Source organism: Sander vitreus, chromosome 7 (assembly GCF_031162955.1).
Source record: "Sander vitreus isolate 19-12246 chromosome 7, sanVit1, whole genome shotgun sequence".
In the NCBI taxonomy this organism is placed as follows: domain Eukaryota; kingdom Metazoa; phylum Chordata; class Actinopteri; order Perciformes; family Percidae; genus Sander; species Sander vitreus.
This window is the reverse complement of record NC_135861.1, coordinates 31544603-31570967: the sequence shown is the minus strand read 5'-3', so window position 1 is coordinate 31570967 and position 26365 is coordinate 31544603. Positions and strand designations below refer to the sequence as shown.

General features: G+C 42.2%; 1 protein-coding gene across 1 annotated transcript in view; it reads left to right on the top strand.

Annotated features, from left to right (window-relative positions):
- Positions 1–26365, top strand: part of LOC144520388 (voltage-gated potassium channel subunit beta-2-like) — a 91319-nt gene that overhangs the window by 8479 nt on the left and 56475 nt on the right. Inside the window, exons 2-3 of the mRNA XM_078254072.1 lie at positions 2026–2069; positions 9819–9856. Of these exons, the coding sequence (XP_078110198.1) occupies positions 2026–2069; positions 9819–9856 (82 nt within the window). The remainder of the gene's footprint in view (positions 1–2025; positions 2070–9818; positions 9857–26365) is intronic.

Here is a 26365-nt window from a genome sequence, read left to right as displayed (position 1 = left end):
ATGTTTGTTGAAAGTTTGATATTTAAAACTGATAAATAAAGTTATAAAAAACAAAGTGTCAGTATAATCTAAAGATCTTGGCAAAGCTAAATTGCTAAGCTTTTGCACTTTCATCCAATGGTCTGGGTGTCAAACTATCATATAAGGCTGCGAAACAGGTAGTGGTTTGCAACTCCAGTGTACATTGTCCAATCTGCCCAAAATGTTTATATGCTTAATTAGAGATCAGGTCTGAGGGCATTTACAAGTCAATAATGAGTTATAGTCATAGCGCCACCTAATGTCAACAGGAAGTAAGCCCTGATAAAGATCATTCCATTTACCTGAAATTTACATTATGTGGTCTACACATGATATACAGCAACATGATAAATAAATAGTGTGTGTTCACTAGCGCCACATAGTGGATACAGGAAGTGGGGCACAGAAGAATGTAATTTCCAACGCTATGCACTTCATGAAGGGAATTTAGTCTAACTCTTGCAAGCAGAGTCCAACGGTCATTCAAATACACAGCCGTGTCGACTGGGAGCCGCCAGCAGCCCCAACGTGTGTAGAGTGTGAGGGCCCGTTCATCGCTGCTTGCAGCTGTAATTATTATCTTTATTGTGTAAATCATAGGCGTCGCTAGACCACTCTTACTTGCCCCAGTGTTGATCTGCTGTGCCCCAGTAAAATCTCATGCGTGAGTTCGCCAGTGCACTGTAGCTGCACTACTGTTCACCAGGCTCGGGCTCCTGTTCACCTTGTCGGTCTTTATTTCTCTAGTCTACAGCGACTCGTTCTCTATACATAATCCCACTTATTACACGGCCACTAAGTAACGGTCATAACTTCTCCCTAGCAACGGTAACTCCGTGGCCAAACTTTCTCATGTTGTCTTGACGAGTCTTTTTAGACATTAACAATGACTCCAAAGTTCCCTGCTCTCCACATACATTCAAAGTCATGTTGAAAAACTATTCCATTGTTTTTTGAATGAGTAGTATAACTATATAGGCTAGTTGTGTTGTTTGTAGACTTTTAACAGCGGATTGATATGACAGGAAGTGATCGGAAAAAAACATCTGTAGCAACAGTCCGTTTCCCATAGCAACGGTGACTTCTAAAAAATGTAAAGATGTCTATTTATTGGTGCAAGAAACAACAACATGGATTGAGGCAAAGCTGTTGAATAAATGGCACTGGTTGAGGTATGTTACAAAGCTAAAGTAAGTTTTTAAATAATAAAGATCTTATTTTAACTCCAACAATAACTCCTGTAGATGGACACCAGACACTTTTTTGGAAGAGGGAGAGGCAGGAGTATGACCTGGATATCAAGTAGTTGTTCAGGGCTGGAAAATAAATGTTTTAATGTTACATGAAATACATTAGTTTAAAAAACGTGCTGAGCATCACGAAAAAACAAGGAAAACGTGTCCGTGTACACAAATCAATAGATTCAATTGTGTGACTTTTTTTGTGAACCCCCCTTCCCTCGGAAAAGTTGCATTCCCAGCAGATGAAGTGATATGCTCACAAAGCCAGGTTTCAGTCAAGTACAGGGCAGCAGATCTGGAATAGTCCTTCGAGAAGCAGCAGCTTGTCCATTTTGTTGGCCAGATGTTCGTCAGATGAATTGACGGGAGTGCAGTTTTAAATCCCTGCTGTCACAGTTTAACAAGCGCTCAGGCTCGTTTCCCCTGTCAGCATCTCCTAGTAATCCAATAGAGAGCTGCTGCTCCTCCAACTAGATGTTCTGTAAAAATGTCAGGTTCTGTTAGAGGTGGTGGAAAAAGTTTGACCAGTGGCTGGTCAAAGGTTTAAAAGTTTGATTTGATTATTAGAAGTTTCAGTGGTGAGGACATTTTGGGCAAATGCTACTGCTATCTCTTTTTCAACAGACGTTCATCATCATCATCTCCCTCTTACTGCACTTTATTTATACAGAAAATAGAATATATTGATAATGTGATATATACTGACTCATATACTATACTATATGATCTGCTGTTCTCATTGTACTGTGTTTTTTGTCAACAGAAATCTGGGCAAATCGGGGCTGCGGGTGTCCTGTCTTGGATTAGGTGAGTGTGGCATGCATGTGCATGTATGTACAAGCCCATCTAGAATGACAATAAAACCATGAATATCTACAGAACCTGATATAGACCCAAAGTAACAGAATGAGCACCAAACAAATTTGAGTGCTTTTCAGTCTGCAAGTCAACATTTTTGAGCTATCATGTTTGCACACATTTCTATGAGCTCTCTCTATTTTCTCCAGCTGTTTTGTCAATTCTCCATTTTTTTTTTAGTAACATTCCAGAAATGAACACGACTTAAAGATCATAATTAGAATCAGAATTGACTTTATTGTCATTGTAAGTACATACAACGAAATCAAACGTGGTACTCTATTACTCTATGGTGCAAACATAAAAACACACACATTAAACTAAGAACATAGAGCAGAGAATGTGAAGATGGTAAAATGATTAAAACTAGAGTATTTTAAAGTAGTACTGTAAAATGGTGAAATAGTTTAGTAAAATAATTTACTTATGTTGCACATTATTATGTAAGCGTAGGTGCGTAGCAGCATGAGTAGATGAAAGAGCTTATTGTTTTTTCCTATTTATCGTGTTTTTTGCCCCCAACGGCTCCTTCCAGGCAGCGCTGCCTGGAAGGCACTAGGATTAGGCACTGGTTATGGTTAGGGTTAAGGTTAGGTGCCTTGGAGGCAGCGGTCGCAGCGCTGCCTGGAAGGAGCCATTGGGGGCAAAAAACACCATCGAAGAAGAATGGGATGCCATCCCACAGCAGTGTGTGACCAGGCTGGTGACCAGCATGAGGAGGAGGTGCAAGGCTGTTGTAGCTGTGTATGGTTCTTCCACACGATACTGAGGCTCCTGTTTGTGAAATGAATAACTTGTTCAAATGCCAATATGTCTTGTTTCTTCAAACTTCAATCATCCAATCCACCAAACACCAAACAGGTCAATGGCAGAATACACTGTTTTGCAGTGGCAGAGAACATTTGGCAAATTGTTCTGCTGCTCATCCCACAAATGCATGTTCCTTACAAATGGGGCACCATTTGAAAGGCTTTCCAACGGTATAAGATTTATTGACAAAAAGCATTGTTACCACAGAAATAATCTACCAAACACAAATTCCCTTACTTTTTGTGCTAAGTACACACACACACACACACGTAAAATCTGCAGTCTTTACTACTCTCTGAAGCGCTTTCTTATCCACAGCAGAGCAGCTCCCATACCATACTGAAATGCAGTATTTCAGGAGCAGAGTGCGGATCGGGCCGCACTTTTCTGTCCGAGCCTGGCCCGCGTCTGAGAGAGCAGTAACCGAACCCAGCCCGACAGGTATTAAGATATTTATGTCCGAGCCCGACCAGAGCCCGGCACAGTTAAAATCTCTTTTTTTCCTCATACTAATGACACATACGTGTGTTTGTGTGGAAAGCCCGCTTTTATTAAGCAACTGTAGATAGGCATTCGGAAATGTCAACAGATGAGCGCATCAGCGCACACTAGGCAACAAGTGCACGTTAACACAAGCGTGCACCTACATAATAAGCTTTTTTAAATTTAAAATGTTCAATGCCTTATGTGACAGGCATAAGTGACCGAGCCTGACCAGAACATCATTTCTAAATATCTGTCCGAACCCGGCCCGTCAGGTACCGTCGGGTTCCGACAGGCTCGGTTCGGGTATCCATCCTCTAGTCAGGAGTCGTTTTGTTTTGCTGCCTCCACCTTCTTTTGAAACAAATTGTATTTTCTGGCTTGGGCAACAACCACATGCTGAGAGTCAAAAACAACCCACCTTCGACGTTCTGTGTATGTTTCGCGTTATGTCATGGAGGTTTCCTCCAGCGTCGCTATGACGACCAGCCACGCTCACCTCAGGCATGAGGCGGTACTAAAGCTGCAATGGAAAATGGAGGACGTGACACCGCGGCCAAGTCGAGCTGAGTAGAGTAGAGAATAGCAGGTACCATGTAATGGAAAAACGCCATTATTGTACTACTGCCTGGGTTCAAGCTTCTGAATCAGCAGTCCTCTATCATTACTTTATAAACAGGCTCTAAAACTTTTAGATCAAAAACCAATAAAATTGCATCACTGCAAAATTGTTTAGAAATACAATCTACTGAATTTTGCATTTTTTAAACTGAAGTGTTTAAATGGGCTGGCCCCAGGCGCGGTGTCAAAACTCATTACACATAGAAATGATGAACAAATTTAGGTCAATCCTCCTGGTCAGTAAAAGGTGTACACTTATGGAATTCTTTATCCACGGAACTTAAATCCCAAACAGAACTAAAAGTGTGCCAAATTATGGCTTAAACAACAACAGAGATGTGAGCACTAATGGTGTCCCTTAGCGACACAATTTTTATGTACATTTTATTTTCTTTCTGTATTTTCTGACTGTTTTGTTGTTGATGTTGTTTTTGTAAAAGCCTGACCAGGGACAAGACTGCAAATTAGCATTCTAAACATCTTGCCTCTTTCCATTTGGTTTTGATAATGTTATAGGTAAAAATAAACGGAACACTTTACAACAGTGGGAGGGGGGGAATATACCAAACTTATTTTTCTTCACTTTCCTGGAGCACAAGGTGATAACGTTAGCTGAAAGGAACATTGCGACTGTTGTGTGGCAAAAGGTTGGTGAAAAAAAGGCGCTAGCTTTTGCTTTTCAGTGTCATTCATTATTTCGCTAAGAGGAAAACTGAATAAAAAGTAATTTTCCAACACTAAATATCAAACAAAAGCCAGACACTATATAGTATTAAGTTACTGTGAGCTGTAGCCTACATTCACCACTTCTAAACAGAGGCAGAACACAACCTAATCTCGGAGATTATTCCTTCACAGCGCTGTGCAATGCGAGAAAATCTCTGAGTTGAACCTGGCCGACACAGCAGTTCAGACTCACCCTGGGTCTGGTTAATTAAGTCTACTGCTAACTTACAACACTAACATTACCATCGCCAAAATACCCCTGCGAATCAAATCTCCTACTTCCCCGTTAATCGTCAAGCCACTAAACCTGTATGGAAATTACAGCCTGGTCTCACAGAATTCCGTGAAATTATCACGAACTGTTAACAGCGCATTATGGTGCCGGTGACCCGGAGGACAACACAAGGGTTAAGGGGCCGTGTTTATTTAACGGAATTCTTCCGTAGGCCCAGGAATTTCCGGCGAACCTTGTTCATTTCACGGAATTCTTCCGTTAGCCCATCACGGAATGTTTTGCGATTCTGTGAAACTGCCACAGATTGAGTTAAGGGGCCGTGTTCATTTCACGAAATTCTGTGAGATCAGGTTGGGAAATTAACACCTTTGCTGAAGTATTGAATTCCTTAACGATCATACGACACGAGACAACATCGTCTCTCTCTCGCTCCCTCTCCCCCACCACACACAAACAACAGTCCGGTGCTGGTGGTTGATTAACGCAGGTATGTGCTGATTAGCTCTCATAACGTGCCAGGTGAGTAGCGCACTGCCATGAGTCCATGAGGTCTGATTACTCCACATTTTTATTGTGATACTTTGTGATTAAATTCTGAATTGCAACGTTCTCTTTTAGGTAAATATAGAAGTACAATGATAGATGTAGCCTACACTGTAAGTCAATAGTAGGCTATACAGTGGAGTTGTGTATTAAGTGGTTTGGGATCATTCTGTAAATAATTTGAGAATTACTACAAGCAGAAATACCACAGGCCAAGCAATCGGCCCATTCCAAACAAGGCAGTTTCAACAGGCACTGTACTAGTTTTCATAAAATAAGAGAACGTTTTCCAAACAAGCCCAATTAAGGTCTAATGGTGTTTGGGCACTAGTCCTCTTACGAAATTAAGCATCTTGTATAATGCGTCCCCTGATTACAGCCTTTAAGGCCTCCCATGCCACCCTTGAAGACGACACAGAGAACCAATTGACGCCAAGTCATCTTTTAGCTCGGACCTAAGCCATTCTATATTTTCTGGCTCCTGTAAAAGGGAGGAGTTAAGGCGTCACCTATAAGAGCACCTTCTCTCACTTTGAGGCAGCAGGTCTAGGCACACCCATGCTTGGTCAGATATTACGATATTTCCTATCACACATCGTCTAGCAAAGGGAGCAAGTCATTTGGAAATTTAAAAAAAGTCTATCCTAGAATGTCTTGTGCACTGACAAAAAAAAAAAAAAAAAGTATAGTCTCTTCCAGATGGGTTTAGAATCCTTCAAATATCCACCAAGTCTAGAGTCTTACAAATCCTCTGTAATGTGAGAGAGAGAGGGGCCCTGCGTGCTGCAGCCCCACTGTAGTCCAGAACTGGGTCCTCTGTCAAATTAAAAACAAAACAAAAAAAGCCCCTAGAACCATATTGTGGTTCCCTACAACTTGTAATTTCCTTTCCAAATCCATTAGAAAATTGTTACGAATAGCAGGAGTTTTGAACTGGACCCCCAATGCAGACACTGAATCAGGAGGCGGTTGAAAAAAACAGTTTATTGAAAACTGGAGTACAGGTGATCCAACTGAGACGACTGGCAAAGCGGGACGTGGCTGAATAGGTCCGGTGAGAAGTAGAAGCTAACACAGAGACAACAGTGGCTGGACGCTTCTGGTGAGTCTGGCAGGTTCTGAGGCACAGAAAAAAACGGGTTTAAAAAAAGAAACAAGACTAGGCAACAAGAAGAAACCATCTTCAAGATGGAGCTCAAGTGTTACCATGGAACGTTTCACAATGAAATCGCGAAGACTGGAGGGAAGGACTGGCTTAAATCAGGGAGCAGATAATCATGGAGATGGACCACAGGTGTGAGGAGCAGCAGGTGTGTGGAGTTAGCGCTGCAGATCAGAAAGTAGGTCAGCCACGCCGAGCCTAAGACACACACTGACAGACGGGAAAACAAACATGCAGCAGGACAGGATGGGGGGGAAGAAACACAGGAGAACAGAGGGAGATCGACAAAGTGCTGCAGATCCTAACAAAAATGTTAATTTACATTAGGTGTTAGCCAGAATTAGTTCTTTCCATTGTATTTCCACAAGCACGATAATACCGCTTCCTGATTATCCTAAATTTGTTGAATAAATTTAAATTGCAGGTACATGAATTTGCTAATTAATGTAGCGACTCACTACTCCTGCTAGACCCCACACTATAAAACACATATCCAACACATCTGCCACAAAGTTTTTCAGTTTCCACAGCCGACATATGCTTTTTTTGGTCTTTTAAGACAAGATGGGATTGCCCGGCCCTTTAACATGCAAGTGGAGATTGGATGGATTGGATTGGAAATTTAGCTCAGTATAGAGCTAAATTTAGACGACATACCGTAACTATATATTAAAATAGCATAACCATCTTCTGAGCACATACAAAGTGGTGATGACTAAACGCAACTAACCCCCAAATACTCCTGGGTCTGCCTCCTGCCCCGGGCTGCTGGCTGGCCAGTCTGTGTGCACGTATAATCTTGCATCTTCCTTCTGTCTCCAGCAGTGTCCAACATTTGTCCCCCCCTGGCCCCTCGTCCCAGTAGATCAGAGTTTTACTGACCCCTTGTATATTTTTACTAGCCTGGAAAAAAAGAGGGGAAACAACACTTTTTCAAATTGGTAATTTATAATTGTATATACATTGTAATGATTCATTCAAACAACAAACATGAAGCCTATTCTGCATCTACAAATATATGTTCAGTCAATTTAGTTGGATTTGCACTCTAAAAATGCCTAGTTATTACACAGTAATGCTTGTTTTATTTTATGTGAAGGCCAGAGTGAGGCTATATTGACACTGCTGCTTTCACCAACGGTGCGTTCATACCACCTGGGAATATCAGGGACCGCCCCCGTGATTATGTTGTTTTTCCGACTGCCAGCGTTCACATGGTTGGGATGCGTGTTCCTCTTCTTCTGTTATATTGGCGTTTGACATAACAACTTGTTGCACGTAGCCTAGAGCATCAGGTGTGTGAAAACAAGGAGGCCACAATAACAAAAGATTTGCTGCTGTTTTCTTATGCAAGCATACGAACAGCACATTGACAGGTGTTATCTGCAGGACAACAAACAGGAAAGGACACGGATAAGGTGTTTTTTTTTTATACATAAGCCTATTTATGAATAATTTGAAACATGTTATGTCTATGTATGTTTCTTGGCAGAGGCGTTTGTTCACAATAAACAGTTTATTGACATTGAACTATTTAACCAAAAATAAATAACCAAAGTCACCTACATCAAACGTCAGTTTGTCAACAACGCGTCACCAACTGGGAAACTCTGTCAGCAAACTCTAGCCCCAGTTTCCCACCTCTGATTCCCACATGAAGTGATGTGAATGATGATGTTTTCACTGGGAAAAATGTTTTTCCGATGCCCATGAACGCACGGTTACTCTTTGTAATCTCCCAATGTCGATGATCATCATACATCGATATTGTGTATTTTGGTTATCAAAGAGCAATACAAACTTTTGTGATATGTTTTTTGTATGTATGTTTTAGTTCTTAAAACATACAACAGCTAATTTGCCACAATGTTATGAAGAGGAGAAGACATGCTGATCAGGCAAATATCAGAAATTTAAAGTAAAAGTGTTTTTATTTTAACAAAAGCCATTCGGTAACAAGTGTGTTGTTTCCTCTTCGTGTTGATATTGTAGTATAGTAAGTAATAAGTAAGTATGAATATGTCCGAGCAATGTTTAATGGGCTATATTTGAAATGTTTGTATAACGCCATTTGAAAGCAGCACTAGGGAAGCTGACTTTGCCGTTAGCTAGCTAGTAATATTAGCGTAGCCCCTCGGTCCCTCCGCCTTACTCTCCACCACTAAGAGACTACTTTGTTGGGAAGCCAACCCAAGCATCAAACAGTTCAGAAACTAGCCTACATCATTGTACTGCCTAGGCTGTTCACGAGATAACTGATATGCTGCGCTCAGCCCGCAGCGGCTATGTTTGCAGTTGAATTGTTCATGTAGGAGCACTGGTTCTAGTGCAAAATGCACAAACATGTGCACTTCAACGTGAGGAAAGTGTCAAAGGGGGTGGCTGGGGTTTCTTTTGTTGGGGGTTTGCTTATGTGTTCTTTTTATATTTTTGTTTGGTCAGACAACAGGTCCAGTATTGATGGCAAAATAGGCTACAGAATATTTAGTTCTGTATTTGCCTTAGTCCAAAATTTGTCCAACGAACACTAAAGTAAAAACAGTGAACATAGGTATTTTTAATCAAGACTGGCTTTGTAGTCTCTTCTTTATTTATTTTTTAAGATTATTTTTGGGCATTTTTAGGCCTTTATTGACAGGACAGCATAAAAGAGAGAAAGGGGAGAGAGCGGGGGAATGACTTGCTGCAAATCAGAATCAAAATCAAATCAGAATCAAACCTACGGCTGCTGCGGTAAGGACTGAGACTTGGTACATGGGGTGCATGCTCAACCAGGTGAGCTACCCAGGTGCTCAGTAGCCTCTTTTTTTTGACCTGACATAAGTTTTGATGGCATGACATTAGTTTTGATGGCATGAGAGCGTGAGACAGACCCTGAAATTCGTTGTCTTATGCCAAATGTGAGTGAGTTGACAACCCTGATAATATCACTACAGTTCAGACAGCCTGTGCCCTGACAAATCTGTGACTGGACTGCACATTCTCAAATATTGGCTTGCAAACTGAACAATACTCAAATTTGTTGCAATTCACCCCCCCCCCCCACACACACACACACACACACACACACACACACACACACACACACACAAAATGTAATCGTTTTATTTTTGTGCAGGTACGTGGGTTACCTTTGGAGGCCAGATAACAAATGAGGTAAGAGAAAGTACCTGAACACATATACAATCTCAGGTAATCCAGGTTTAACGATGTATCATAACAATCACAATAGTTTTACCAAGTAACATACATGGACATCTTGTACACAAAGATTGAATTAGCCCACTAATGTCACCTGGTTATGTTTTAAAATGGTGGAGCAAACTTTGAAAGATACATAATTGGCTGGCGGTCTGGGGATCCTCCAATTTTTTTTGGTTTAAACATTTCCTTCATATGTTCACCACCTAACCTCTTGGATTATGTTGACAAACAGCCCCTTGCACTAGTCTAGTGCAAGAGAAATGAAAAGAAATGAAAGTCACAAATTATAAATAGTGTTCTTTGTCAAGGAACCACATCGGTTCACTTGGGTTAGATCAACCTAATCACTGGTTGGATAGTTTATCTCTTGTGTAGTCATGATAGAACATCTTCATGAGTTTGTTCTTGTAGATATATTCACAATTTACTCAGTACTTAAGCAGAAACTGGACTGTAAAAGGAAGTCTTGTTTGTTCCCAGGTTATTACCAGGATATTACTATACAACTTGTAATAGAGTACTCCCTTTGCTTGTGTAGTCAACACCAACTTGTTACATACAGGTACCACAACATAACTATGAAAAACATGAATATTTACACATTAAATAAGTAGAAACTGGACTGTAAAAGGGAGTCTTGTTTGTTTCCAGTTTATTACCAGGATATTACCATTAAACTTGAAATAGATTACTTGGTAGCACGTAACATTACGCTTCTGGGGGCGCTGCTGAGCATGGATAGAGAGTAGACTTGTCCCAGACCTGCTCTTACAACTTTCTACAATAATTTAATGCAAACTTAATATTTTTGCGACTGCAGATTTGTCTCAATAGGCTATTACATTGCATATTTCTTGTGAAATGCCAAAGTCAAAGAGAAACACCCCTGACCGTGAAACTCAGAGTAAAGGCAACGGTGGCAATGTGGAGAGTGCTAGCAAGGATGACTATCCTGAACCTACGTTAGCCAACGTGATTAGCCTAATTGAAAAGTTCAGAGGAGAGACTCACACTTTTATTAACACTCTGCAATTGATTGTACTATCAATTGGGGGCCACCTGGAAGATATTGAAACCTCGCTGAGAGATGTTGATTGGAGAACGGCAACTCTGGAAAGCCTCTGTGCCAAACTGCCTACGCACAATGCTAACCTATATGAGAGGCTGGAGGATCTGGAGTCTTGCAGCTGCCGCCAAAACCTACGAGTGACAGGCATCCCGGAGGATGTGGGAATTTAGTTATGACTTTGTTTTTTATCTTTTGATAGCTTTTTCTATACTGTGTTGCTGTTGTTACCATAGCCTGTGGAAATACTTTGTATGTTTATCACGCAGCAGTCTGTGTCTGTAGAAACTAGCCTACATCATTATACTGCCTTCACCAGATAACTGATATGCTGCGCTCAGCCCGCAGCTGCTATGTTTGCAGTTGAATTGTTCATGTAGGAGCACTGGTTCTAGTGCAAAATGCACAAACGTGTGCACTTCAACGTGAGGGAAGTGTCAAAGGTGGTGGCTGGGGTTTCTTTTATTGGGGGTTTGCTTATGTGTTCTTTTTTCATTTTTGTTTGGTCAGACAACAGGTCCCGTATTGACGGCAAAATAGGCTACAGAATATTTAGTTCTGTATTGACAGGTGCAATATTTGAAAATCGATATTTATTATTCTTTTTTAAATTACATATATATTTGCATTTATGTCAACACCTAGAGACTTTCAAACATCAAAATGTCATTTATTTACAGTATATATACAGTATGTATTCATGTCAAAATGACATATAAACATCTTTTTGTATTCTATTTTGCCTGGGAACGCTTCCAACACGCTTGCATGTTGCATGAAAATAGGTGTCAGTCCTATTTCTAGCATGCACGTGTTTTCAGCGCCTGAGATATGCGTGTCACGCAGGCAGTGTGCAAGCTCTAACCTATTAACATGGGAGCCAAAATAAAAACGGACAGAGAGGTGTTGCAATTTTAATACATAAATCGCTGCCATTGTCTGAAGTGGAGATTAAATCAGATAAACTGGGCCGATATGTTTTAATCAAGTGCCTCCTATATGGGGAATATGCGTAATTTCTGAACATCTATGCCCCCCAAAGGCGGACTGGCCATCTGGCATACCGGGCACTTTCCCGGTGGCCCGACGTGCTTTTTGGGCCGACCGCTGACACTTTTTTTTTTTTTTTTTTTGTCTGGCCCATGAACCGGCCCATATCAAGTGGTAGGCCTAGATCGGTGGCCCATTGTTTTTTCAGTTGACACTGGGCTGGCCCAAAACACACTATCATATAGGCTAGGTTTTCTGTCCCTACACAAACACCCCCTACTTTCACAATGTAATGGAAAAGTCCATAACGGTACGCGGCGCAAAGATAAACACACAGTGACAGGAGAACTGCTGCAGTTTCAGTGTGCATCTGCCAGGCTAGAATAGTGATAGAGATCATGGAGAAGAAACGCAAAGGAGGTGCAGAGAAGCTGCGTGAGAAAAAGAAACAGACCCTGCCAAGACAGACATATTTCCGGCAGTAGCACGAAATAGGTAGGACCTTCATCAGCTCCCGTGGCTGATGATAGTGGTGGTGGTGGTGTCGGCGTGTCGGCGGCAGTGGCATGCACAGAGAGGAGGAGACTCAGGAGGACATGGACAGAGATGAGTGAGGGTAGAACCTGCGGTAAGCAGAACTCCCCTTACAACACTTTGCCCCTTGATAAAACTGCACCATAAACAAGTGGTGGACAAACTGCTGATGATAACACTACAACAATAAAAGAAATAGGCATGCTATACTGTATGATTGCATTAGTTTGGCTAAGTGCGCAGGTATCTGAGTCTTGACTGATGATGTTCTCACCGTTTCATTATTACCTTTCATTCAACAAAGTAGCCTACATCTTAATAAGCAAAACACCACCTTAAGGTTCATCAAACCTTAAGCTTGTGCTTGTGCATTTATGTCCTTAAAGTAGCCTAGATAAACGTTGCACATCATGCAAACTTTCTTAACGAGAATTGTAGCTTTTCTATCTGCATTGGCAGACAACAACTCATGATATACCTCTTCAAATTAAAGCACAGGGCCTCTGCAGTTGTGAAATGATAAAAAAAAAAATATTATTATTAATATATATATATATATATATATATATATATTTAGGTTGTTGTATTAATTGTATTATTGTATTAATAAATGTCACTTTTTTTAAATATTTAATGTGTCAACTCACTGATTCTTGCTTACTCATTACATGGCGTTAGTAGTTTTAAGGAGTAGGAGTTGGTATACATATTTAGGGGAGCGCAAGGACAGGTGGTATTTGTGATCTTATGTGGTGGGCCGGTCTGGGCCAAAATGCAAGGTCTGATTTTTGGTCCCAGTCTGTCCCTGATGCCCCCCCAAATCACACACCATCGCTGCACACAACTATATTCTCTACCTTTCTAGCTGGTTGTTTCCATCCTCAGTAGCTGGTGGGGACCTTAACTGTTGTTTACACCATCTTGATAGATCCCACAACAAATTGCAATCCAACTTTAGCCTTGGTCAGACCTTGTTGTGCTGCCTTGCTGAGTTGGATCTGCTCGATACTTGGAGAGTATTGCACCCTAATGAGAAAAATTTCTCCTTTTATTCAAATGTATACAAGACTTCATCCAGAATTGATTCTTTTTTTACACCTAAAGTATCATTAGGTAAAGTTATTTCATGCACAATTGGCAACATTCTTATATCCGATCATGCAACAGTGTTCCTGGAACTTTCATGCTCAGCTGAGAGAACATGTTGGGGTTGGAGGTTCAAAAATTACTTACTTACTTTACAGCATTTAAGACATCATTTAGAGAACAGTTCTAACACTTTATTACTAAAAATAAATAACAAGGGGCAGGTGACACAGCAGGTGAAACATATTAGGAGAGACAGAATAATCAAAAACAGGAAGTAAAACAAGTAGACTATCAAAATAAAACAGGAAACAGAACATAATACAAAACAGGAGACAGCAACAGAAATAAACACACAGGCAACAGAAATAGAACAAAATGCAAAGCAAAATACCAAAACCATAACAGTACCCCCTCCTCAAGGGGCGGATTCCAGATGACTGAAGAAAAAAAAAAAAAACAGGGAGGGAAGACTGGAGGAGGAACAAAAAAATCAAAAAAGATCAAAAAACAAACCGTGTCCAAAGAACCAAAAACAACCCAAAAAGGTGAGAGAGTCCGGGGGAGGCAGAGAGTCCATGGGGAAAAAAGTCACTGGGGACAGGGAACAAAGGGCACTAGGGACTGGGGACCATGGGCAATGGGGGCCGTGGGCACTGGGGACCGAGGGCACTAGAGCACTGGGGAACTGGGGGCAGACCAGCTTAGGCCAGCAGGGCTGCTGGCAACAGTGAAGGGGGAGCGGCCGGGCGGCCGGCGGCGAAGGCAAAATACCTCTGGCGGCCGTTGGCGAAGGCAAGATCCTTCTGGTGGACGAGCAGGATGGCGAAGGTAGAGCCCCTCAGGTGGCCAGGCAGGACGTCGAAGACTCTTGGGTGGCCGTCAGCGAAGGCGAAACCTCTCCGGCGAAACCTCTCCGGCGAAACCTCTCCGGCGACCGGACAGGACGGCGAGGGCAGCGCCCCTCTGGAGGCCGAGCAGGTTGGCCAAGGCGGAGCACCTCTGAAGGCCGAACAGGTCGGCTGGGCTGGGGCCAGGCGACGGGTCTGAGATCAGCTGGGCTGGAGTCAGGCGACGAGTCAGCTGGACTGGCGGCAGGCGGCGGGTGTGCTGACAGGACACAAGGGGCAGGAGTGCGTCTGACCGCCGACAGGACACGAGGGGCAGGAGTAGGTCTGACCGCCGACAGGGCACGAGGGGCAGGAGTAGGTCTGACCGCCGACAGGGCACGAGGGGCAGGAGTCGGCCTGAACGCCGACATAGGGAAAGTCTCTGGGGGGCAGGACAAAGGCAGAATCTCTGGGGTGGTCTCAGGGGTGGTCTTAGGTGCGGTCTCAGGGGCAGTCTCAGGGGCCCCCGGAGACCGGCAAAGCCTCAGGGGTGGTCTCAGGGGGGCCGGGGATCGGCAAAGTCTCAGGGGCGGTCTCAGGAGAGGTCTCAGGAGAGGTCTCAGGGGTGCCGGAGACCGGCAAAGTCAATGGGGAGATCTCTAGGGGGGTCTCATGGGCACTGGAGACCGGCAAAGTCTCAGGGGGAACGGGCATAGCAGGTTCAGGGAGTTCAGGGAGTTCAGCTCAAGGAAGCTGGGCGTCAGCCGGAATTGAGGTGAGCGGCTAGCCAGCCGGGTCCCAGGGAGGCTGCTAACCAGCCGGGGATCAGGGAAGCTGCAAGCCAGCCAGGGTTCAGGGAAGCTGCTAGCCAGCCAGGATTCTGGAAGGCTGCTAGCCAGCCAGGATTCTGGAAGGCTGCTAGCCAGCCGGGGATCAGGGAAGCTGCTAGCCAGCTGGAATTCTGGAGAGCTGCTATCCAGCTGGGGATCAGGGAAGCTGCTAGCCAGCCGGGGTTCAGGGAAGCTGCTAGCCAGCCGGGATTCTGGAAGGCTGCTGATATATTTTAAATGTGCACAAAGTTTTGAACATGAGCAGAAATCTTGCTCAAACACATCTTAAATATTACAGTCCAGGGGTTTATTAATTCATTAAAATGAATTCATGTATCATTGAGGTGAGTAAATGATAGGCTACATGTGTGCTGACTCAGATATAATTAGAAAAGTCGATCTACAGGAGTATAAATAGATGAAAGCAATACAGAATGCCTGAGAGCCTTACTGCTAAATATTCCATTATGTTTTTATATTTGGATTGTAATCTATGTTTCCCTTTACATACAAGATATTTCCAGCATAAATTGATTCAGAAAAAGGTAGAAATAGGTGCATAAAAATTCACCTGAATGCAGGAAATGAAGTGTTTAATCCTCAAAATTGTCAGTGGGTGGACCCCATCACACCACGCACACAAATCTGGAAACAAAACACTGGCCTTTGGGTTGCCAGACCAGTTATGATTAGACCAAATGTTGGTGCCATCTAACTTACATGCAAGCTAGAAACTAAATGAACATACATTGCCACTCTATCGCTGACACAGCACGGTGGAGATCTGGCAATGCGAGACTAGGTGGGGGGGGGGCGCAAAACTCAATCTCGCCTAGGGCAACCACAGGGCTAGAGCCGGCCATGATAGAAAGTGTAATGTTCCGTTGGGGAAACAGACCATATCGCCCCAGACGGCTGAGTCCCCCCTTTAGCGTTTAGCGGTCTTCTTTACAGCCCCAAAGATACTTGGCGACCAGCCCCAGCTATGAAGTAGAGGTCTCTCAGCAGGTTTGAGTAACAAACCCTTTTCTCCCTGGTGCTGAAAACATCCAACAAGTGACACTGACGTTAAATATACACTACACACAGGTGAATCACATTAGGGCGAGGACAGGTAATCACAAACGGCGAGAAACAAACAAAGGTAGGAAGACAAGTGACCGGGAATGTAGACAAACAGTAAATTTCTAAATAAAACAGGATTTCCGGGAAAACATACAGAACACAAAATAAGAGCGGGAGCTGGATGTGACACTTTCAGTGTATAATAAATGTTTATGGCTGCATTATGAGAGCTTTTTTGTTTGTTTCTCCCTCAGCTCTTCGAGTTGGCTATTGCTAGCTGGAGATGCTACACATCCTAGCCACATGAGATGCTTATTTGTTTATTCCTACTTGCTGTTTTTGAATTAACTGTTTGTTTTAATACCTTTTCTTAAATTTTGTCATTTTGCTTACTGTCTTTTTAATTTAATGTAATTAAAAAAACAACTTATTCACAAATAAAGGTATTGATATTATTGTTAATATTTTAACGTAGTAAGTTTACAGCTCACAGCAATTCAATGCAATATTGTCTGCAGCTTTAGTTTGATATTTGATATTAGTTTGGTAGCTAGCATACGTTAGGAATAGTTAGCACAAACTGGGTTGTTAAATCTAATATTACCATGAAATGATATAGAAACACGTAGTTTTGCATTTCAAGATTAAAGATTCAAAATCCTTTATTAATACCACAATGGGGAAATTCACACTGTTGCAGCAGCAAGGGATAAGAGGAAAAGTATTATAAGACACAGATAAACCACAATAATAAATAAAATTAAAGAGAATATATTTTAAAATAGTAAAATGTATTTACAGTATTGCACAGCCACGTTTTTTTTTTGCACGTTTTATCAGTCCTGGTCTGTGTGTTTTGTCCATGTTGTCTACTGGGAGCAGTAATTATTGTAGAGTCTGACAGCAGCAGGTTGCGGTATCACTCCATGATGCAGCGCGGATGCAGCAGCCTGTCACTGAAGGAGCTGTTCAGTGCTGACAGAGTGTCCTACATGGGGTGGGAGGAGTCATCCATCATGGAGGATAATTTAGCCACTATCCTCCTGTCTAGAGAATGGCTGATACCACCACAGAGTCATAAAATGTCCTTAGGAGTGCCCCCTGCACCCCAAAAGACTTGAGTCTCCTCAGCAGGTACAGCCTGCTCCGGCCTTTTTTGTAAATTGCTGTGGTGTTGTCAGTCCAGGCCAGTTTATTGTTCAGGTGAACATGAAGGTAGTTATATGATTTAACCATATCGATGTCCGTACCCAAGATGTTCACCGGCAGAGGTGGAGAGTGTTAGCTCCTCCGGCAATCCACCACCAGCTCCTTGGTTTTTCCAGTATTGATCTGGAGGTGGTTCCACTGGCACCATTCCGTTAAGTTCTCTGTATTCCCTGTCGTCCCTATCTGCGATGAGGCCAACAATTGCGGAGTCATCAGAGAACTTTTGTAGGTGGCAGTTTCCTGAGTGATAGGTGAAGTCTGCAGTGTAGAGCGTGAACAGGAACGGGCCAGAACTGTTCCTTGTGGGGCCCCTGTGCTGCAGACAACTGTCAGACACACAGCCCTGTGTCATTACAAACTGAGGTCGGTTGGTAATGACAAGTGAGGTGGAGGTCCACTCCCGTCCGCTCCAACTTTTCCCTCAGAAGCTTTGGATGGATGGTGTTGAAAGCGCTGGAGAAATCACAGAACATGATTCTCACAGTGATTCTAGCCTTTTCCAGGTGGGAGAGAGATTTGTGAAGAAGGTATAAGATGGCGTCATCCACCCCAGTGCCAGGTTTATAGGCAAACTGAAGTGGGTCCATGGATGGGCTCACCAGGGGGCAGAGATAGACCAGGACCAGCCTTTCCAGAGTCTTTTGAGAGATTTGTGTTGTTGTTAAAAATGACAGAGAAAAGAAAAACAGACATAAGATCCTTTTTCAGTAGGCTGACACCAAAACGCCAAGTAAGTACAATAAGTCCTCATATCAAGACAATTTGGTAACATCTTTATAATAATGGGTGCTTATGGAAATACTAACGTCACTATGTCACAGGCAAAGGAGACAGAAAGAACTTAGGAACAGGGAGACCAGGGACAGTCAGGTGTAGAGTCTCAGGGAGACCAGGGACAGACAGGTATAGAGTCTCAGGTAAGTGTGTTGAGCTCAGTTCATATTTTTGGAGGTGTGGCTGTCAGGGTGAGCAGATGAGCTTTACCAGTGGCTCACTAATTTACATTATGATCAGCTAATTTAACAAGTGTACAAAAGCATTGTGTTTCTTTTATATGGGGACACTTTTTCAAAATAAGTCATTATGTTTTAAGGTATTTTTGTGGCTTGATTATAAACAACTTAAAAATAAATACTTGATTTTAAAGAAGAATATTTTGTTCAATTTAGTGAGCTTTTTTATTGAATCAAGAGAAACGCTGAAAAGAAGGATAAGTACAGTCTCCATGCTACACTAATGATAGTATAAAGGCTTTCCTCTGTGAACACATGTCCTCTACGAGTATAATTGTGGCTGTATTATTTGTGTCCTCTTCAAAAATTAGTTTATTGTCCCCCCCTACTGTTAGATCAGATTTACGCCCATGGCACAGGCACAGGCACAGATGTCTTCCAGAACTGTGGCACCCCTCCCTAGCTTCAGGCTCAGGTTTAACATTTGTCCCACTATCCTGCACAACTGATCTGCACAGGATTTGAGAAGCCTAGAGCTGAGGCCATCAGGATCCGCTACTTTCCTCCTCCGTAGCTCACTCCTCACCTGATGTATTGTGAAGGACAGGTTGGGGCAGGGGTGCTGTGTGTTGGAGGAGGGGGGCTGTTTGTTGGAGGTTGTGAGTGGGGAAGTGATGGTGGGGGTGTGACAAATCCCAAGGATGTAGACAGTGGTGTTTGCTGCAGCAGGGAGGACTAGACAGGGGGAGGGGTAAATGACCCATCAAATCTGTTGAAGAAAAGATTCAGATCATTCACCCACTTTGTGTCCCCCACAGTCTGAGGTTTCAGTCCTTTGTAGCCTGAGATGGCTTTAAAGGCTCTAACACACCAACCCGACGGCCGACTGTCGGCAAAAAAGGCAGCTGGACTGATCAGTCAGCTCCCGTCTCTCAAAAAAGTGCCTCGGAACACACCGAAGCGATGCCGATTTGAGCGTACGTTCTGCGCGTGCACAAGACGTAATACGTCTCCATAACAGTAGGCGGTGCTAATCTGTATTGTCGCCCAAAAAATGAAAACCAGAAATGACGGAACATCTCTCTAGACCTAGCAAACACAGAGCCTGCTGTCATCAGTCATTGTTTTCATCAGAGAGTGTTGATAGTAGTCAAGAAGGATCGTTATTGTCATTACTCACTGAATGGAAGAAAATACAATGGCTAGTAATAAGAAGATACTGGCGTTGTCAGCTCTCTGGCTTCTTCTTGTGGAAGAAGCACTGATTCGCTAGTCAAGGGCTAGCACTCCACCAATCAGATTGGTCATTGAGTCCGACTGCCCACTGGCCGATTCAACAAGTAAAATCGGCCAAAATGGATGCCGACAGCTCCAACTGACAACGGCATGGAAAACACCGAACAGACTCGAGTCACTGACCTCACCAGATTGTCCGACGGCCGATAATCGGTATGGTGGTAAAGCTTTTCCAGACCTACACGGTGTTCTTACGCTGCAGCTGATCCTCCATATTCCTCCTGTAGCGTTTTTTTCCCTCTCTGATCTTCCCTCTCAGTTCCCTCTGTATATTCTTGAGTTCCTCTATATTTCCTGACCCAAAAGCCCTCCTTTTTTCCTTAAGAAGAGTCTTTATGTCAGGAGTAATCCAGGGTTTATTGTTGAGAAAACACCGTACAGTCCTGGTCGGTACAACATTTTCCACGCAGAAATTGATGTAGTCCGTTATAGAATGTGTGAAGTCAATGTCCTCCCCATGAGTGTAACAGAGTATATCCCACATAGTTGTTGTTGGAGCCAAAATTATGATTTCAATATTAACTTTTAATTTGATAAATTGTGCATGAATGCATGATATTTACAGTAAACTAGACTCATTGTAAACTGACAATTTGTGTTAATTGATCTTGATGCGTCGCATATCGTCACAGCCTTTTGGCAATCAGCTGATTAAGGCAGTAATTGTATCAGCTGGTGTATAATAGCCTGGCTTTCATTCAGTTTGGGGTCTTTGGTTTTCGTAGCCATACGTTTTTTTTGACCGCTGCTCCAAGTACCACTCAGAACAGTTACGTGATTGTGAGTTGAAGTTGTTTTTTGTTATATCTTTTATTTTTGCTGCTGTCAATGCTTGTACACCATCTGGTAAGGACAGTTACAAAAGGAAAACAGTGGAGTGATTCTGAGTCTTGTTTAAGCGCGTCGACCAAGGCATGTTCCAAAGGACAAAAGGGATCAAAAACGTTGGCAGAAAGTTGCTCGCTTAGTTGTGTTTACAGTCTTTTAAGGCTTCATAAGCCTCATCAGACCATCTCTTCACAGTGCGTGGGACAGCTGGCTGCCTGCAGACCAGAGGTTTGTACACAGGCAGGAGGTGGATCAGGTTGTGGTCTGATCTTCCCAGGGGAGGAAGAGGAGATGGGTTATATGCCTTCTTGGTGTTGGCAACAAATAAATACAGTGTTTTATTGTCTCTGGTGGGGCATGTCACATACTGGGTGAATGTAGGGAGAGTGGAGGATGGAGAGGCATGGTCGAAGTCACCAGAGATGAGAAAGAGGATCTGTGGGTGTTGTGTCTGTAGCCTGTTTGTAGCAGAGTGCAGGATATCACAAGCTGAGTCACTATTAGCAGAGGGTGCTATCACAATAACGTGAGAATTCCCTTGGGATATAGAATGGCCTCATGCTAATGGCTAACAGCTCAATTTCCCTGCTACAGAGTTGTTCTTTGATAGATATGTGACCAGGACCAGGGCTAACCCTCCTATTTTCCTCTTAACCACTCTCACTTGTCCTGTCCGCCCGTTCTACAGCTGATCCCTGGTGTAAACAATGGGACCGCTGCCCGCGGGCTCCGCAGATCCAGTTGCCGACAATGAATAAACTTGCGCCGACGAAGTTGAACCAGTGTTTTTAGTGTCCATGGTTAGCAGATATCGTGTACATAGTAAAAGTACACTTACAAAAAGTTGAAAAAGTTAAAAAGAAAGTAAAAACAGAATAAAAAGCTGAGTTTAAAGTGAGTAAGAGCTGCTGCAGCAGGCTGCCCCCCCTCAGCGGTGCCATCTGCCAAGTTTCTGCACAGATTCAAGTTTATACCACAGAAACTACCAGAAGTGTAATGTTAAGTTCTACTAAGTAATCTATTTCAAGTTTAATGGTAATATCCTGGTAATAACCTGGAAACAAACAAGACTCCCTTTTACAGTCCAGTTTCTACTTATTTAATGTGTAATGTTCGTAACATAATTATATTGTGAAACCTATATTGTAAGTTAATTATTAACTATACAAACAAAGTAAGTAGCTATTACAAGTTTAATGGTAATATCCTGAGTTGTAACCTGGGAACAAACCAGGCTTCCTTTCCCCACAGTCCAGTTTCAACTTATTTAATGAGTAAATATTCATGTTTTCCTAATTGTTTTATGGAACCTGTAGCCAAGCAATTGTGACTGCACAAACAAAGGGAGTAATCTATTACAAGTATTATTGTAATATATTGGTAATAACCTGGAAACAAACAAGACTTCCTTTTTTACAGTCCAGTTTCAACTTATTCAATGAGTAAATAATGATGTTTTTCATAGTTATGTTGTAGTGCCTGTATGTTACAAGTTGGTGTTAAACTACACAAACAAAGGGTTTATCTATCAAGTTGAATGGTAATATCCTGAAGTAGTAACCTGGGACCAAACCGACTTCCTTTTGCAGTCGGTTTCTGTAGAAACTGTTAAATTGAATACATCTAAAAAGAACATACCCACTACCCAAGAGATGACTGTCACCCAGTGGGTGTTACCAGTAAGTACTGACATATATATTCACAAAAAGTACCCCAAAAACTTGGCTCGTACCATCAAACCCTGAATTGGAACCTTTGTTGTGGTCGTGGGGGGTATTTCCTAAGGTTTAATTGCCTATTTTCTCAGGAAATTACACAATTTTATCTTGAGTTATTACCGCTCTAAACCCGGTCGAGACTACATTAGTATTTATATATAATGGGTAATGTAGGTTTTCTCATTACTTCAGCTGTAGTTTCTCTATAATTACCTACATGACCAGTGGTTAGTTACTAATGATGCTATTGCCATTGCCTAATGAAGTGTTATTGCCATGTAAATACCAGGTAAATACTTGGTAATTAGGAGACTGTAAAGGCAATCCTTATCTGTCCATTGCATTGTGGCGCTGGAATAGGGGGGTAAACAAGTATGGTAACTTTATTAACCAGTGGTGCTAGATCAGGTGCACCCTGCCAAGTGTGTAGGGAGTGTGTCAAACAAACCTTTGGTAATTTCTTGGCTAGGCTTACTTGCCAACCTGTGGCACTTGGGCATGGGGTGGGATCAGAAATAAGGATTTATTATAGGTGGGTGCATTCGAGGTTGTGGCAATCATGACTTATCACATTCATTACTTTGACCCCCTTTTATCACAGCGGAGCTCTCAATGTCATGACGCACTGACAGTTTGGGAATCCTGTTGAGAGTTTCCTCTGAGGAAAGTTATTTATATATGTGGGGATCTAAACAGTAGAGTTGGGGACTTAGATGATTACCTAAAGGAGTTGGATGAAATTCCCTTAAGGGTGAATATAAATAATTACATTACAAGACATGTATTGAGTTTCTTAAGGATTCTAAGGTATGCATTTTAAATGGGAGAATCTTTCAACTTAGTGATAATTATACTTCAATATCCACTAAGGGCTAAGCAGTCGTTGATTATATAATCACTTCCCATGAATGTTTACAAAATTGTGTTTCTTTTGATGTGTTAACCCCAACTGCTTTAGCTGAGCAGAGTAACCCTTGTGCCCCTTTTGGAGAAAATTCCTCTAAGACAGACAGGCACAACAGCATTCTCTATGCCCTGGTCATAAACTGACAGGCTGGAGGTTGTAAGGCAAGGCAACCTTATTTCTATAGCACTTTTTAGCAACAAGGCAATTCAAAACGTTTTACATAAAACATTTTATGGGTCATGACTGGGTCCCATATGAACAGAATATTCTGGACAATGTTGCAAATGTTATCTAAGTGAATACAGCGTGTAGTTCCTTTTTAACAGTTTTCTTTATTTGTAAAGGTTTTGCAAAGGCATCACGTCTTAAAATTAGAATGCAGGATAGTGTGCCCTTTTTCTCACAGAAAGAGTTCTATTTTAGTCCATAATATAATCTGTTTTATTACAGTCCATTAGTCCATTCAGCTTGACAAATATCACTCATAGCTAATGAACAATTCCAGATACATAACACATTTTGCAATGTGCATCTTAGATCATATTTTCACTCACTATGACCACTACAGTATACAGATACAGATTATACAAGCATTCCCTCTGGCTTTATACTTGTCATGAGCAGGTGAGTCCATATTCTAAATAAATTCATCACAGTATGTCTTGGCCAAAGTTGTCACATATACTAAACATTGTAACAAAATTTGAACAACGTTGCTGTCAGTGAGCTTAATTGCTAGCTAACCACCGCTAAGGAAAAATCTAGAACAAAGACGTCACTGCTTGTTTTACATAGTTTGGCAACAAAACAATATGCTGAAAAAATAGTAAACCGTAAAGTGAATACTCTGTGTTGCGTAAATACAACATCTCCTGCAGCAGGGAGTGAGACAAGCGGGCCGCAGGGTGCACTAACTTCTTCATTCATCTAGGGGTCTGAAAAACAATAAATTCATCAAAGTCCGTGCCAGTAACCCTATTTTCCAAGCTACTGTAGCTGTCATATTTCACGTAGTCTTGCTTTGCCAGTTCTACATCCACAGCGCTGCAAAGGAGGGTCTGGCTAGTCCACACAGTATTCCGGGATGGGAGAAAAACATGCTCTAAATTTAAACCAATCACAATTGTCATTGAGCGCCCAACAAAGCCACGGTGGCGCTGCAAAATAGGGAAGGAACTTGTTTTGGTGGAACATGTCCTTGTTCAAAAGTTGTTTTATTCGTACAACAGAAAACTCAGATTGGACAGATGAGGAGCAGTTAACCATAGTCCTCATAATTCCACCGGAGTTTAAAATTGCACCGCTAAGTTCCAACACAAAGAAAGCAGAAGGTAACGGCTATCTGGGCGAAAAGACCGTGATCTGGCGCAATTTCCAGTAGCACCGGAGGTGGAACGTCGTGGATATAGACATTTCACAGGACCTGGGTGAGTCCGGTTTCCATTTGTCACTCTGACTGAGTAGAGTGTTGTTTATTTGGTTGACATGCGATTGATTGACACTGTCACTGTTCCTGTTGATCAACCTAAAAGGGCAGAGAGATCGGATAACCGTTCGCTTGAGTTCAGTGGAGCAGATAGCCCTGCATAGCTGTGTGATTACGAATTCATGAAATTAAAAAAAATTATGAAACAGCGGTGGCGCGCCGCTGCTAAATATAAAAAACAGGAGCGCTGTTAAAATAAATTAACAAATAAATTATACATTATTATTCATTAAACTATCCAGCATTATATTGGAGGTAAAAGCTCTACGTTAGTAAGTAAGTAAGTAAGTAAATTAAAACTTTGTGCTGATAATGCCTCTCCTTCACTCTTCACTTTGCATTTGAATTCAGGACTTTTACTGTGTTGTATTAATAGTTCAAGCCTACTAATAATAGTTAGAAAAAAGGTTTTGAGTACCATACAATAATATAGGGGTCACCAACTGGCGGACTCGAGAGGCTTCCATCCGGACCGCGAAGCCTGTTGACACAACTGGGAAATATATATAAATTATATGCGTATTTATCTTGTCACTAAAGAATTTTTTAACAGGCAGAACGAGGCCAGCTCTGTAGACCTATATGGGTCCTGCGACCACCTGAGACTGTTTGTTGCTGTTGCTAAGTTGCAACGAGTTCTGCGAGGCCCTGGGTGTGCCTGGGTTATTATGAATTCTGCCTTCCCATGCATGAAAAATCACCAATCTTTGCACATAGGTCCAGTCTTATGCTACAAATTCTCAACTGGCTTTGTGAGCTAATAGTCCTGATGTTGGCAATACAGCAACCGTCTAAACTTGAAAACTTTGAAAATTTAAACCAAATAATTCATACATGCTAGACCTTTTCAACTTTCACCAAAATGTAGGCCAATTTGAGCAGAAAAGTTCATATAATTCGACCTTGCTGGAATTAAGAAGTCTGTCACTCTGTTTCTCAAAAATTGTAAAACAAATAAACCCTACTCCTCCCACAGTTTTTCCTCAATATACATAAAAATTGCTCCAATGCATCTTCAGACTTTCCTGCATAAATGTTTAATTGTAAACAGTCCTGGAAACGACTAATAAAAATCCTCGATTAATAAATCTGCAATGTTTAGCTGATGGTAGAAGTAGTGTGTTAAATTTCAGAATTGTATCTCAAAAACAATACTTTGAATTATATCCTCATGTAAGATATTTCAGTCTATGGGAATAGTGCTTTTTTAAACATCAGTTTTTTTTTTGCTTATGGAGCAATTAATCTTAGAAAAAAATAATGTACAGATACAGATCTCTATGGGCGACCAACACGTTCTCACACCCATCTCGTAAAATATGGATGCTTGGTGCCTTTGTCGTTCTTATTGACGCTAAAAGTCTCCTTAAGTGATTTAAGTAAACGCGCTTGGTCGGGACTATTGCCGTCCCTTTAGCGCTATAAGTAAACGCGCTTGGTCGGAACTATTGCCGTCCCTTTTGACGCAGTTATGTTAAGGAAAAGGTCGTGGGTGGGCTTACAGTTCCGTGACACGCGGGAACTACAAGATGGTTAGGTTTAGGAAAGGGTCGTGGATGGGCGTACGGTTCCGTTACGCGCGGGAAGAACGGGACGGTTAGGTTTAGGAATGAGAACGGGTTGGGGCGGCTGTGGCTCAGGTGGTAGATTCTCAGAATTTTGT